The sequence below is a fragment of the Rhinatrema bivittatum genome, chromosome 5, assembly GCF_901001135.1.
Source record: "Rhinatrema bivittatum chromosome 5, aRhiBiv1.1, whole genome shotgun sequence".
NCBI lineage: Eukaryota > Metazoa > Chordata > Amphibia > Gymnophiona > Rhinatrematidae > Rhinatrema > Rhinatrema bivittatum.
In genome coordinates, this window is record NC_042619.1 from 321946753 (window position 1) to 321963079 (window position 16327).

The 16327-nt window shown below is 44.1% G+C and overlaps 1 protein-coding gene across 1 annotated transcript in view; it reads left to right on the forward strand.

The window, feature by feature from the left end:
* Positions 1–16327, forward strand: part of ANOS1 (anosmin 1) — a 464829-nt gene that overhangs the window by 341515 nt on the left and 106987 nt on the right. The window contains exons 9-10 of the mRNA XM_029604378.1: positions 5231–5383; positions 7889–7898. Of these exons, the coding sequence (XP_029460238.1) occupies positions 5231–5383; positions 7889–7898 (163 nt within the window). The remainder of the gene's footprint in view (positions 1–5230; positions 5384–7888; positions 7899–16327) is intronic.

A 16327-nucleotide genomic window follows, 5' to 3' on the forward strand; every position in this document is an offset into this window, starting at 1 on the left:
AGTAGGGGAAGGTAGCTCAGTGAGTACTCCTCGGGTACCTCCCAGTCTGGATGCTTCCGATTTTTCATGGATAGAATTTTTCCAGGGGTTACAATCTTTTCTTCAGGTGCAATCCTCGGCTCTGTCCCATGATCCTAGAGCAGAGGTGCAAGAAGGAATCTTGTGTGGCCCTTCTGTTCTATGCTGGAGTACCCCCCAAGTGACAGCGACTCCTCTGGCTGGAGATCCGGATGGCACGGATGATGACACTGATCCTGCCTCTCTTGAAGATGAGGAAATCCGGCCCGTATTGGAACTATATAGAACTATGTTGCAGTTCTTTCACAGGGATGAACTGCCAGCCTTGATTTCCTAAACCTTGGCCATGCTTGGGGTTCCTGGGGTAGATCCCTTTTCTGAGCCATTTACATTTATTCGGTTTATAGACCTCCTAACACAGAATGGTCTAGGCGGTTAACAATGAAACCACGCATAAAGAGAACCGAAGAGAAATCTTATTTTGATCTGCTTGTTAAAGCCTTTTGTTTTTTCCCTGTGATGGAAGCCATTCAAAAATTGACTGATCTTGAGTGGGGTACCCCAGAGGCTAATTTCAATGGGGGTCAGATTTTGGAAGGCCTTTACACTCTGGATACAGTGTGAGAGTGCGTTACATTATCCGAAGGTAGATGCACTGGTGTGTGCAGTCTCCAAGTGGACCACTACTCCCATGGAAGAAGGAGCGGCCTTGAAGAATGCTCGTGATAGAAGATTAGACTATCCTTAAGCAGGCATTTGAAGCTGTGGCAATGTCCTTGCAGATCACTTCTTGTTGTTTCTTGGTGGCTCGCTCTTGTTTTCTTCTCTCCCAGAAGGTTGATGACTCTGGAGTAAATCCCAGGTCAGTTATGGAACCAGCTGCTGCCTTTTTGGCTGATGCAGATTGTGATTTGGTCCGCACTTCAGCCAGAGGGATGGCTTCGATTGTGGCGGCCAGGCACCAGTTATGGTTGAGAAATTTGTCAACCGATGTGACCTCCTAGGCTAATCTCACCAAATTGCCTTTTCATGGCTCGCTCTTGTTTGGCAGCGAGAATCTGGCCAGTAAGTGGGGCGAATCTCCCGTTCTTCGTTTGCCAGGAGATAAGAGACAGGTGCAACCCTATAGAGGAGTGACTTTTCAGAGGGCTCGGCCCTTCAGTAGATCTCAGTCCTTTTGTACCCTCCTGACCCTCCCAATGAAGGTTTGCCAACCCACCTCCGGGAACAGGAGATAGGGGGGTAGCCTCTCTCTTATCAGAGGTGGGTCGAGATCACATCAGATCATTGGGTCTTGGAGGTGATAAGAGAAGGATATGCGATGAAGTTTCGCAGTATTCCTCTGGGCGTGTTCATGGCATCTCCCTCCCATTCCCCGCAGAAGAAGCAGGTGGTAGAGGTTACATTGACAAGACTCCTCAGTCTGAGGGCTATGGTCCCAGTGCCTGTGTCTCAGGAAAATACGGGGCAATATTACATTTACTTCGTTGTGCAAAGAAGGAGGGCTCTTTTCGTCCCATCCTGGACCTCAAAGGCATCAACCGTCATCTGCGAGTGAAGTATTTTCACATGAAACATTACGCTAGGTGTTAATGGCTGTGCGGTCGGGGGAGTTTCTGACCTCTATGGATCTGTCTGAGGCGTATCTTCACATTCCCATCCAACTAGAGCATCAACGCTTCTTGCAGTTTGCTGTTGTGGGATGCCACTTTCAGTTTCAGGCACTGCCCTTGGTCTGGCCACAGCCCTCAGGACCTTTTCCAAGGTAATGGTGGTAGTTGTAGCAGTGTTGAGAAAGGATGGATTCCTGGTACATTGTTTTTGGACACTGGCTGATTCTGCTGTTGCTGGAAGAGAGCTGCATGGTAACTTGCAAGGCGCTTTCTCTGTTGTGGGTATTCAGCTGAGTAGTGAACCTAGCCAAGAGAAGCCTTCAGCCTACTCAGTCACTGGAATACCTGGGGCTTCAGTTCGACTTGCAGAAAGGCAAGGTGTTCCTGCTGGAAGCTTGAATTCGGAAGTTACTAGCTCAAATCCATCTGTTGTTGAACACTTTTTGCCCAACTGTATGGTCTTACCTACAGGTCTATGGCCTAATGGTGTGACCTTGGAAGTGGGTATCAAGGGCAAGGGTGCATATGCATCCTCTTTAGTGCTCCATGCTGTCTCGGTGGAATCTGCAGTCTCAGGACCATTCAATTCGGCTCCACTTGCCGATGGAGGTCTCCTCCCAACTGCAATGGTGGCTGCAGGAGGATCATCTACAGAAGGGATTCTCCCTGTTTACACCGAACTGGCTGGTACTGACAATGGATGCAAGTCTCCTCAGTTGGGGAGCTCACTTTCAGGAGCTGATGGTGTAAGGCTGCTGGAGTGCAGAAGAATCTCTCTGGAACATCAATCGGCTGGAAGCCAGGGCCATACAGTTAGCATGTTTGCAGCTCAGTGACAGGCTGCAAGGTCGATCAGTCCGAATAATGTTGGACAATGCAATGACCGTGGCTTACATCAATCGGCAGGGAGGTACTAAGAGCCAGTAAATGACGCTGGAAATAGATCAATTTATGAAATGGGTAGAGGTGCATCTCCAGATGATCTCAGCCTTGCAGACAAAGACAACTTCAGAGCAGACTTTCTCAGCAGAGAGAGTCTGGACCCAGGAGAGTGGGTGTTGTCAGACGAGGCATTTCAGCTAATTTGGGATCACTGGGGTCTCCCATTCCTGGACACGTTGGCCATTTTGAAAATGGTGTTCCTCATGGCTTGCTGGGAGCTATTTCTCCAGGTGACTCCAGGGGCAGTACAGGTGTGTACTGTTCCTTCCTTTTTATTGAAGTGGTCACTGAGTTTCACTTGAATCAGACCATTTCCCTGCCGTCTCTGGATAAGGAGAGAGATGCAGAGGAGTATCGTCTGTTGTGACCTTTGGATGTCAAGATGCATATTCTTATATTAGAACACAGACGCCTATTAAGACAAATCTGCTTCTTCCCTCTCCAGTTTGTTCCAAGTTATTGCTCCCCCCACTCTGACCCAATCTTACCCTAATCAAAATTCATACCCTGTATTATATATTTAGTATTAGGTTTAATATTCTATCATGCTTGTTTATTACAGTTTCATGCAACTTTAGCATTCTATGTTATTAGCATTAACATAGAATGTTCTATGTAATTAGCATGCTCTCATGCTTGTGTTTTAGTTTCAATGTAAACTGAGACGATATGCAATATCTTGCATGAATCTCGGTATATAAAAATGTTAAATAATAAATAAATAAATATTGTTAGGTATCTGGAGGTTACTGAGCCTTTGCAGAAGTCAGATCGCCTGTTTGTCCTTCACGGCAGTACTAGACAGGGAGAGACAGCCTGCCGGGCTGCTATAGCTCGCTGGATTAAGGAGGTAGTCAAGGCTGCACACATGGATGCTGGGAAGCCATTACCTAGTCAGGTTCAGGCTCATTCCACTCGGGCTCAGGCAATGACATGGGCAGAAGTTAGATTGTTGTCTCCCATTGACATTTGCCGAGCTGCGATTGCTCCTCCTTACATACCTTTTCCAGGTATTATCACCTGGATGTTCAGGCCAGGGAGGATGCGGCCTTTGCATGTATGGTTTTGTCTGGACCATGGGCAGCGTCCCACCCTATTCGGGAGTAGCTAGGGTACATCCCATTTGTACTGGATTTCTTCTTACTAGATAATTTCCTTTTCTTTAGGACAGATGAATCCAGCTTCCTGCCCTTGGCTACCATATGGTTGCATATTGCTCTTCCTGTGTGCCTACATGTTACAGGGATTACTGGTGTCACCTCAGACCCTATAGTGTTATCTGAGCTCAGTGTTGCCTGTAGGCTGAATATTCACATGGTTAACTGTTTTTAATCGTTTTTTCCTAGTCTGTCCACAGTTGCTTTTGAAGAAAATACTGGCAGGCTGATGTCACTGCAGGAGTATATATACTGTGATGTCCGCTTGCTCTGTCTCCATCTGCTGGTAGGAGTGCATAACCTACGTGTTTTGGATTCATCTGTCCTAAAGAAAAGGAAATTTTCAGGTAAGTAGTAATTTTTCATTCTTTGGGGGTAGGGAAGAAGGGTAGATTGATATTCTTCCTTTTCCTGGGCTTATAGCCAATATGACTTCTAAGGTGAGTGGGAGACTTGCCAATACTTTTCTCCCTGCTGGCACATCTCTAGCCGTTTCACAGTTTGAACTACGTCAGCCTAGCAGCTTCCACAGGCTATGGGGTCCTGCGCTGCTGAAACACGTAGAACTTAGCTGGAATGTGCAGCCACTCTATATACCATCACCTTCACTGGAGAAACTTGTGGTTGAGGCACCATGAACATTTCTTCAGAAGTGCTTGATATTACTTCCCTGAATCCCCCCTTCCCCTTCAGTAGCTTTTGGGTCATGCAAGTGCAAGCTATTTTTATTACTTCCATAGAAAATGGTGCCTCCTGCCTTTTCACACCCTGAATGCACAAGCTTTGTCTTAACAACATTTGCTCTTTTTAAAATGCTTTATTTAATATATTTCTTGCTAGTCACGGAATTTGATAGGAATAAAAATATCCAGCTGTTGCAGCACTTAGTGAGAGCATAAAGCTGGATCACCCATAGCTGTGGGTTGTAGATGTTCACTGTCATATGTTTATGTGGTCAGGATATGAAACCACGGTATTCACAAGCCTGGAAACTAATCTAAACTGACACACAATACTTATTATAAAGTTAGAGCACCACCATCTATTGTCCCTGAAACTGATATGGTAAAGCTAAAAAAGAAAAAAATGGAAGTGCATTACCTACTTCATAAAAGCAGATCTGTACTTTTTACTGTAAGATAACACAATTTGCTCCCACAAAGAATAACAAATTGTATATCTGCTTACTGTATTTCTGTGGAATATTAATATAAGAACTGTTTAGCCCATTTGCTTGTATTTTAAACTGTCGGTAATCTGTGGTCATCCACAAGCTTTTCACAGTTTGCCACAGCAACCCGTTCTAGATCCACTGACAGGTTTCCGAGAAAATGTATGGGATACCACAGATTGCAGCAGTTTTAAACTGCTGGTACTGTATTTTAGCATAACCACCATACCAGCATTTAGGTACATAATACAGCAAACTGTGTGGTGGAATTTAATAAGCAAAACGTATTCCTACAGTTCTATTATACTCTGCTTCTGGTTTTGTAACAGAAGGCCAAATCTATACAGCAGGCAAAGCCAGGAAAGGCAAGACAGATGTTCTTCCACCTATTCCAAGAAGGCCACCTACTCGTCTGCTTGAAATTGGAGCCCCTTTTTATCAGGACGGTCATCTTCAGGTCAAGGTCTATTGGAAGAAAACAGGTGCGTTGAAAATTACGAAGCAGTTATCTACCTCAGGGCTTGATTTTCCTAAGCTGTTTTCCCGTAGACAGAGCATGGAAGAAAAGCCTTAGAAAAGCAGGCCCTTAACAAAGAATATGAACATTCAGAATTTGCATCTTTGTAGTATCAAAAGGAAATAGGTGAAAGCAGCATCTGGAATCTGGTGGTTTGAGATGAAGACAGGACATCAGGAGTTCCTCCATTTCAGTCCTGAGTGCACTTCTATTGGTATTCCTCACTATAGGCAATTCTCCTTAAATTCTTGTGTCTCAGTTAAACTAAAACTGAGCATCATGAAGAGGGCAATTTTCAAAGACATTTAAATAAGGTGAAGTGTTCTGACTGAAAATTGCCCTCCTGAAATGAGAATAAAAGTATACATGGGTTAATTCCCTTTTAGCTGAGTGAAAAGGGCATTCCTGGGGCATTCCTGCACCAAAAGCAGGTGCAAAGTACATGGATGCTTTTAGAGTGCGTAATTTAAAGATTGTTAATTTTCACAGAGAAATAATCAAGTACATTTGAAATGGGCTATGCATGTAAATTTTGGGTTTACATGCGCGGCTGAGCCTTGCCCGAACTGCGCGCATTTTACAACTGGCCCGGCCACGCGCTTAAACCCCGGTATGTGGCGGGCCGGGGGGCAAGGTCTGGGTGGGGTGGGGCGGGGCAGGCGGGACAGCGCCATTCGATGTGGTCCCGGGGAAGTGCACATCGGCAGCTGGCCAGCGCGTGGAGATTTCTTCTGCTCCAGAGGAGAAGTAAGCACCAAAATAAAAAATGTGGGGATAGTTAGGTTAGGTTTAGAGGGGTGGGGAGGAGAGGAGAAGAGGAAGAAAGGTTAGGTAGTGGGGTAGAGACATTCCCTCCCAGTCCGCTCTTTAATTAGAGCGGGCTGGGAGGGACCTGGGAAAAAAGGTTGATTGTGTCGCCGCGTGTAAATCCCCCCCCCCCCTGTGCGCGTGAATTATGGGCCACTCGCACAAGCACGTTTGGATTTTTAAATCCAGCGCGCACATGCGCGCGGCCATCGGATTTTATAACATGTGCGCTGCATTTGAAGGAGGCACTTCCGAGGATTGGAAAATATTTTTTTAAGGAAAAAAAATCTACCTGCACAAACAGCGAGTGTAAAGGTCAACTCATGGCAATTTTCAAAAGGAAAGTAATTTCAAACTGTCCCTTTGAAATGTGGTGCAAAGTACCCTTGGACTTTGCAATAAAGTAGACAGTTTGGAAATTGCCCACATGGCACTGACATTGTAAACCACCATCCATCCATGCTGACACCATGATTTTGGTGTGGATTGCGTAGTCCTCCCACTGTGGATCCTTCAGCATCAGTGAAGCCGATCCCTGGTAGGCATGGCAACTTGTGGCAAAACTGCGGAATGCCACAGTCTGACCGTTCACAGCGGCCAACAGTATTAATATTTTCCATGCACACATACATAGTCTTCACGTAAATTCCACATACTTCATTGTATACGCATTGATGACCATATGCTTCCCAGTGGCTACTAGGGCTTTGAAATCTTCCAGTTTAGTGCCCATGTTTAGAATTAGTGCATTGTTTAAAGTGCAAATATATCTTGTTATTAACTGGTGCACTTCCAAGGGTGACTGAATTTCACAACCAAATGAAATATCTTGTGCCACATTTTCTTATCTCTAGTCCACATCAGACTGGAGTAAATCTGTTTACCTCCTCTAGAAAAGGGAATAATGAAGACGTTGTCAGAAATATCCATGTACAACAGATTACTTATTATTTGTTTCTATTCTGCTTAAGACTTTTTTTTAACTTTGGTTGGAGATGGTGGGAGGATTCAAGAATAATAATAACCAATCTATTCAGTGCTAAAATTTAAAACTAACGTGGTGCTGATCCCCATTTTTGAAGTATCCTTAAAAAAAAAAATCAGAACTCTAATGTCAGATTCTGAATTGATATCCTTCAAAATTCCTTGCTATACCAATCCCCGCTGTACAATTTTAAGCAATTGAGTTGAAAAAAATGTGTTTGAACTTTTTGAGGGCCTGTTTCCCCACTCTTAAAAAAGAAGCAGGTACTTAATGTTAGGAAAGAGTGCATTTCCATGACCAAGCTCCAGTTTCAGGGAGATCATATATGAAAGAACTTCTTTAGAGTAAGTTGTCTAATTTATTCCTGTATGTTTCATTTTGTCTTCTTTCAGAAAATATTACTTCTGACAAGGTTACTTATTGCATTATTTTCATATGGTAAAGAAAAATGCTCTTTCAAGAGAGTCTGCAACCCCTGTGCTGTCTGCCTCACCCCCCCCCCCCCCCCCGGTCTTCTTTTGCTTGCAAAATAATCTCTGAACAATATGGCATTCTGTGACATTTTCTGAAACTAGGAGAAATGTTGAATGCTGTAGTCTTTGCACAACTTTCTTGCAGAACATTATGTGGCCGTGGCACTGAAACTCACATGAAAACCATACAGTTGCATGCTAAAAGAGGACTTAATGTGCCTGCTAAAATATATCCTCTTTAACACAAGTGTGCGTAAATAGCGCACACACACTAAATCCCAAAAGGTATAGGGTACATGTGCTGTATCGAGAAATCCCCATGCACTAACCACCATCCCAAAATGAAGGGTTGGTTAGCCTGGGGGATTTGCCTCAGGTTGGTTCCCTATCCCCCCACTTGACGTAAAAATAAGGAACGCTGTGCCCTTCAATCCCCTTCCCACCTCTAACACAACAATGTACAAGAGAGGAAGGGGTTATTATCAGAGTAGTGAGAGGGAGGCATGACGACCTCTTATAATGGGTAAGGAAACTCATGTCTGCATTCAGTCCTTTTATATTTGTTGAGAAATGTCTGATCATTTTAATTTCAAATGGCTTCTTGGATGTTTCCGAATTTTCCCTGGAAGAATCCCGACTATAAAGTCATTCATGCAGTGGTGTCTTGAAAGGTTTTCCCCCATGCTTTTTTTTTTTGTGACATAATCCTGGCTCCTCTTCATTCTGCTGAGACATTAGCCCCTTCCTCTCTTTACCTTTCATACCATCTTTGTAGCATAATCTCGGAATCACTTGTATATCGGGGCAACAACATCCTTTGACATTACCTGATCATTTTATTTTGACTATAAAAAAGGAATATAGCTCCTGAAGTTAGTGCAATAAAAACATATCACGTTTTATATATATTGTATATATATTTTTGTTTCACCTTTGTGAATTGGAATAGATGGAAATGTTATCAAATGGTTCTCGTCCTTCCTAGCACATTTAAGTAAACTAGCACAGTCACCAACCACACTGCTTTTAAATACAAGCCAAAAACCAAAGTCAACCAAAGCAAAGAAACTCCTCCCCCACCACAAGATCTGTTCTACCCATCTGTCATTTACCAACAGGCAGCCTGGCCATCATGCATCTAGTAGAGTACTGCCAAAAACCATGTCACCAAAAATGGAACCTTCACTATGTCCCAACTGGGGCCCCTATCAGGTGTGATTGCTACAATCCCACTCATTCTGCCATCATCTGGTGTGATAGTCCCCAAGTTACAGCAGGGTGTCCTAATTTTGCTGCTGCCTGTCAAGCAAGACAGATTCACGCTGCATTTAGTAAATAATGGCTTGGGTAACCCACCCTCTTTTACAAATCCTATTACATATAAACAATAATACAAAATGAATTATAAAAAAACTAGTGGAGGGTGGGTGAGAGAATTGCTAACCACTGAGGGAATCAAAAAGGAGGGGGAACATCCTGCATTCTCCCCTTTTTACTTCCTGCAGCAGGACCACTCCCCTCCTCGGGAGTCCTCATATTGTTGTCAGCCAACAGCTGCAGATATTCATCCATTACATGGTTTAAACTTTAAACGATGCGGGGAGCATTGGCAGCACATGGTTCCTTCCTTCTCTCTCCATCACATGTCAATCACAAACTCAGAAGTGGTGAAGGCCTGGTCCAGTGCCGTGTTATCACTGGCAGCTGTGGATTTGGCCAAGTTGTTTCCTTATAGCTTACAATTTAAGTGGGTATGTGGGGGCACAGGGAAATAAAAGGTGCTGAATTGTGGTTATATTTATATTTCCCAGTTTTACGCGTTGGGGGAGGGGGAAATAATTTTGTAACAGCCTGCATAGATTTTAAGGCAATTAACCCATATATTTACTCATTTACTTTACATCAATTTTCATAGGGAGAGAGTATCTCCTTTTGAAAATTATCCCATCAAAACTATCCACTCACATTTACTCCTGTCAGTTTAAGTATATATATATATTTTTTTTTTTTTGGGGGGGGGGGGAGTGGGGAACATTTATTTTTGAACATGGAAACATATACATGTAAGTTCAAATACTACCTCAATTCTGGTCCCAGCGATGCCTCTGCTCATTGCAGGTAAACTTACATGCAGCCAGGAATTGTGCACCTAAATTTACCTGCATATTGAGTTGACTATTTATTTATTTATTTATTTAGGTGTTTTATATACCGTTATTCCAAGATAAGATCACAATGGTTTACAAAGTCATGGTTCGATTTCTGGGTCAACATTCTCATTTTAGGTCAGCATTCATATTCTGGGTTAATACAATCAGCTAATACATAGTCGAGGTCAAATTCATGCGCTATCTAGTTTTGTGCATTATCTAGTTTCTTACAATTCTAAATACTAAATACTAATTCTAGATCAACACAACATCACCACATGAACATTAATTAAGGTGCTATTTCATTTCATTATGTTATGTGTCATACTCATAGGGGCGGATTTTCATACTCCGCGAATAGGCCTACTTTTGTTTGCGCTCCAGGCGCAAACAAAAGTACGCTGGATTTTAGTAGATACGCGCGGAGCCGCGCATATCTGCTAAAAACTTGGATCGGCGCACGCAAGGCTATCGATTTTGTATAGCTGGCGCGCGCCGAGCCGCGCAGCCTACCCCTGTTCCCTCCGAGGCCGCTCCGAAATCGGAGCGGCCTCGGAGGGAACTTCCTTTTGCCCTCCCCTCACCTTCCCCTCCCTTCCCCTACCTAACCCACCCACCCGGCCCTGTCTAAGCCCCCACCTTACCTTTGTCGGGGGATTTACGCCTCCCAGAGGGAGGCGTAAATCCCCGCGCGCCAGCGGGCCTCTTGCGCGCAGGGCCGCGACCTGGGGGCGGGTACGGAGGGCGCGGCCATGCCCCCGGACCGCCCCGGGCCGTAGCCACGCCCCCGTACCCGCCCCCAAAACGCTGCTGACACGCCCCGAAAACGCCGCGACGACCGGGACCGCCCCCGACACGCCCCCTCGGAGAACCCCGGGACTTACGCGAGTCCCGGGGCTCTGCGCGCGCCGGTAGGCCTATGTAAAATAGGCTTACCGGCGCGCAGGGCCCTGCTCGCCTAAATCCGCCCGGTTTTGGGCGGATTTAGGCGAGCAGGGCTCTTAAAATCCGCCCCATAATGTAGTCTTTTACATTTTATATCGTTCAATTCTTTTTACTCAATTTACTAATATTGTTTAAAGATCTGATAGCGACATTGTCAGTTTATTGGCCTTTATGTTAGATTATAGGCTTTTCTAAAGAGTCATGTTTTCAGTTCTCATTTGAAAATCTTTCTTTCTGTTATCAGATGTAGTGACCCTGCGAGAGAGTTCCATAACTTGGGGCCTGCTATAGAAAACATGCGGTCTCTTATTTGCATTAAGTGTGTTCTTCGTGTTGTTGGCATTTTTAGCAATCCTTTGTCTTGCGATCTTAGGGCTCTCTGGGGTGTGTATGGTTGAAGAGTCGCTCCTAATAGGTATGGATTAATATTGTTGATGAAACGGAACTATCATCAGGAGGAGAGGGGAAATGGGTGACTGCGCTGTGTGACCATGCCCCTCCCCCGACGTCAACTCTTTGTGCTTCATTTACTATTTTTTCTTTTACGTTTTCTGTTAAGTAACCTTTTTTCAAGTTCCTACCTTATGCCTTTGTTAACAATTTTATTATAAATGTTCTCTGTATTTGACAATGGAAATATTTTTTCCTGCTTTTTCTGTTTTATGTAAACCGGTATGATTTGCATTTTAATGTAAGAATGTCGGTATATAAAAATTATAAATAAATAAATAAATAAATATTAAAAATTATGGTCAATATATAGTGGATTCTGTATTATACAGGAAGTCGGTGCCGTGCTATCAGTGAAGGAGTGATGTGGTCAAATTTTCTTGTCCCTAGTAGCAGTCTGGTTGAGGCATATTGTATTAGTTGTAATGGTTTTATGAGTCCAGAGGGGAGGCCTAGTAATGGGGAGTTGCAGTAATCTGTGTTGGAAAATATTAGTGATTGAAGAACAGTGTGGAAGTCCTGTATTGTTAGTAAAAGTTTCGGTCAATGTAATATTGGAAGCTTGGAGTATTCTGCTTTAATTAGTTTGCTTTTATGTTTTTTCACTGTCAAATTTACATCAATATATATTCCTAGGTATCGTAACTGGTCTGAAGGAATAATGTTAAAGTTTCTTAGGTCTAGGATTGGCGGTTTCATTACTGAGGAATTTCTCCTCAACCATACAATTTCTGGGTTTTTTTGTGTTTAATTTCAGCTGAATTAGTCTTTGTTGTATTGCCTTTATATATTCTGAGTGTCGAGGTAATTTTTTCCAGTGATTTGTCAAATGGGATGTAGAATTGTATGTTGCCTGCATAAAGAAGGAATTTGATTCATAGTTCTGCTAGTAATGCGCATAGTGGTAGCATGCAAATGTTGAATAAGGTAGCTGAGAGTGCTGATACCTGGGGGACACCTGTATCGATCGGGAAGGTGTCATATGTGATTGTCCAGTTTTATTTGGAAAGATCTATTTGCTAGGAAGGATGAGAACCATAACAGTTCCATCTATTCCAATTTTTCTCAGCTGGTGGCATAGCAGGGTGTGGTCTACGGTGTTGAAGGCTGCTGTTAGGTAAATTATTACCAGGAAATAAGATTCATCAATATCAAACCCCTGAAGTACAGGGCCAGTTAGTGAAATGAGAAGGGTTTATGTAAAGCGACCTTTTCTGAAGCCGAATTGGTTAGGGTATAGGATATTATTGTCTTCTAAGTAGCTTTCTAGTTGTGGTAACACTGCTTTTTTTAGGATTTTAGCTATGAAAGGCAGGTTGGATATCGGTCGATAGTTGTCCTATTCATCACTTATGCTAGATTTATTTTTAAGGATGGGTTTAATCACAGTTTGTTTTGCTTTATCGGGGATCAATCCTTCTAATAGTGAGTTGTTGATCATAGTTGCGATTGTTGGCATAATTACGCTGTGTACTGTTTTCAGGGAACTTGCAGGGATTGGATCCAATGGGTGTATAGCAGGCTTAATTTTTGTAATGATTTGGTTAATTTCGAGTTTAGTCACTGAGTCAAATGAGCTCCATTTTGCTTGTCTGTGTTTTTCTTCATGTTCATTTGTATGTAGGCAGGTGGAGAATTGTGTTTTTAACCAATTGATTTTATTTAACAGAGGTGGCGTATTCATAACCTGTGGAGGCAATACATGCGCTTGACGCGTCGTCCCTTTCCCTCCAAAAAACACATAACACAAATATTTGGCATTGAAAATAGGCCGCAGTTTATTAACCTAACCCAAGCCCTTACAATCAATAACTTTTTATTAATGTGAACAACATGCCCCTCCCCTTTCCACTCCTTTTTCCACCCTTTATACTCCACCACCTCACCCCCAGTGGTGAAGCGCTGCCCCTCCCCCAATGACGCCTACTCCGCCTCAAACCAGCGAGAGCCAACTTTGACTGTGAACTTTAGCCCCATAATTCACTGGCCATCCCATGTAGCAGCCCCCCCAAACTCACGAGACACTCCCCCCCCCCCCCCAACTCCAATACCCCAAGGCATTCCAATATAACTTGGGCTCGGTTTTCTGCTACAGACAAGACGACCTATGTCGACTTTTTTCCCCCACAGCGGCCTCCTACCACCTGCTGATCTCCCTCTCTAACCCCTCCTACAGGGAATTATTAAAAATGTCCATCCCGAAGGAGTCACGTGATGTGGTGATCTGGGATAGACGTGTCTGCCCCAGCTCCAGGTGACCACCTCGAGATCCTTTACAAATCTACGGCATCCGCAGCTTTCTAAGCTCATCAGCTTATTTGACAACTCTGCCTATGAATATCAATCGTTACATGAGCAAATCGCCGGTCGCCATGCCTCCCAAATTAGTGAAAAAGGACAAAGAAAAAGCTAAGTTGGGAGAGGACAAAATGGCCGCCGCAGGGGAAAAAACGATCGCGGGCCTAACGGACGAAGCGGCGATCTTGGCTTTAACGAATGCGGTCACAGCGGCTTTGGCCCACAAATTGGACAAGATCTCCGAACAATTGACTACACTACAAACGGCGCTAGCCGAACTTCCACCGCGAGTTGAAACGTTAGAACTCCGAGTGGGGGTCGTGGAGGATGAAGCGTTGGCTACGGTGGGCAAGATTCTCAAAATGGAGAAACAGATCCAGACTCAAGAAGATCGCATCGAGGACATGGAAAACCATTCGAGGCGCAATAATTTGCGCTTCATCGGGATCCCTGAATCTATACTGGATCAAGATCTGGCGGATCAGCTTACCAAGTGGCTCCCGGCGGCGCTTAATATCCCGGAGCAGTTCGCTTCTTTAAAAATAGAGCGGGCCCATCGCCTGGGCAATAAGGCCGGCCCGAATCAGCGCGCTCGAGTAGTGATAGCTCGCATCCTGGACTTTGCGGATCGTCAGCGGATCTGGCAGGCATCTCAGAAGCTCTCCCCTCTTAAATTTCAAAACGAGCAAGTTAGAATCTTTCAAGATTTTTCGGCGAGGGTTGCTGCCAAACGGAAGGAATTTGGCCCCGTATGTTCGCAGCTTGCGGCCAAACAGGTATGGTTTGCGTTGCAGTACCCGGCCAAATTACATATTTGGCACGAGGGCCAGACACAGGCATTTGAATCTGTTCCCGACGCACAAAAGTACCTTCAGTCAGCTCACCTTCTGCCCAGCGAGAACACCGGAGAGGCAGCTTCGTCTTGAAAATTTACTACAGGAGGCTAACAGGCGACACGTTTTTGATGCCTGCCAGCTATTTTGGTAATACGCAGGCTTGGTCCTGGCTCGATGAGTTTTACTCGGAGTATGGTGCTTAAGTTCCTACCCCTGGTGCGTTCCCGGGGGGAGATGCCCTGAATTCTTGTTATGTGGGGAACCTGCTGCAGCGATGGTCTCTTTTATTGTTTGTTTTGACTGAGCTTCGTAAGTTCCCACAGGGGCCATCTTCTGACAATGCTTTGACAAATTCATTTTGCTCCTTTGGGCTTAGTCCTTAACGGGGATACCATATTGCATTTCTTCTATGTTATTATATTTTATGTTATTTTATTTAATTTTGCTAACTTTCGATCGGATGCTGATTTTTGGTCATATTTACTTTACAAATGTGAGGTGGTCACCTGATCACATGGTTTGGCTCCTACTCTCATTACTGAGAGATTTAGATGATGAGGAATGAATGGAGCAGGGGGTGTTTGGGATGGGGAAAAGGGGGGAGGGTGGGGGGACGGGGTGCTCAGGGGAATTTTCAGTCCAAATGGAAACGGGTACAGGGGATACTGTTTTGTGATTTCTGGTTTTACCCATTGTCCCTTTGCTGTGTTTTTAAGCTGTGGGAATATGTTCAGTGGACTAGCCTGGGCACTAATGTTGTGTTCGGATTTCAAATGTATAATTTGTTTCTTGGATCCTACCATCAAGATCTGATGCCATGGCGCCTAAAGTAAATTATCTGAGCTGGAATGTTGCCGGCTTGGGCACACCGGTAAAGAGGGAGAAAGTGCTCGCCCGGTGTCATAAAGATAAGGGGGATATCATTTTCCTACAGGAAACACACATGGGAGATAGCGAACATAACAAATTGAAAAATAAAAAGGGGTACACACAGGTTTTCTTTTCCTCCGGGACCAGCAAACGAAATGGAGTTGCTATATTAATAAAGGGTTCTATCCCATTCCAAATGGAGTCGCAATGGTCTGATACAGAAGGAAGATATATATTTGTTAAGGGTGTGTTATATGGTGCCCCTATTTTACTGGCATCTATTTATGGCCCCAATAAGTATGATCATAGGTTTTTTGCTCAGTTGGTGGCACGGGTATCAGAGGCGGGCTCTGCTTCTGTTATTTTAGCAGGTGACTTCAACTGTTTAGCGGATCCCCTTTGGGATAAATGTTCAAATATTCCTACGTCTCCTTTGGGCAAGGGAAAGGGTATATCGTTTTTATGTCGTACCTTACAACTTGTTGATGTGTGGCGTGCACTCCACCCCTCTGAAAGGGATTATACCCACTATGCTAGAGCTCATCCGACTAAGTCTAGAATAGACTACATATTAATCTCGGAATCCCTGTTCTCTACAGTTGAGACAGCGGCAATTGGGAATTTAGTCATATCAGATCATTGTCCTGTCCTTTGCACTCTGGGGGAATCCACTAATGTGCCATCTTTATTTCAATGGCGTATGCCGGAGTGGCTTGCTACGGATACTGCATTTAAGGCATTTTTGACAGAAAAGTGGGAACAATTTGTGGAGTTCAATGGGCAACATATGGGGACTCCAGTCCTCTTCTGGGAAACTGCCAAAGCAGTTCTCAGAGGTGAAATCCTTCAATATACTGTTAGAAAAAAGAAACAGCAGAACGCTCAAATTTTAACTCTGGAGCGGAAGCTGAAATACTATAAGGCTCAGTGGAACAGAGAAAATACGGCCTTGTGGGAAGCTCGATTTCGCCAAACTCAGGCGGTATTAAATGACACGTTACACCAAAAGGCCACTGGCAATTTATTTTCTTTTAAACACAATTTTTACATGGTAATAAGCCAGGCAGGCTATTAGCTCGTCTGTCCAAAACGAAA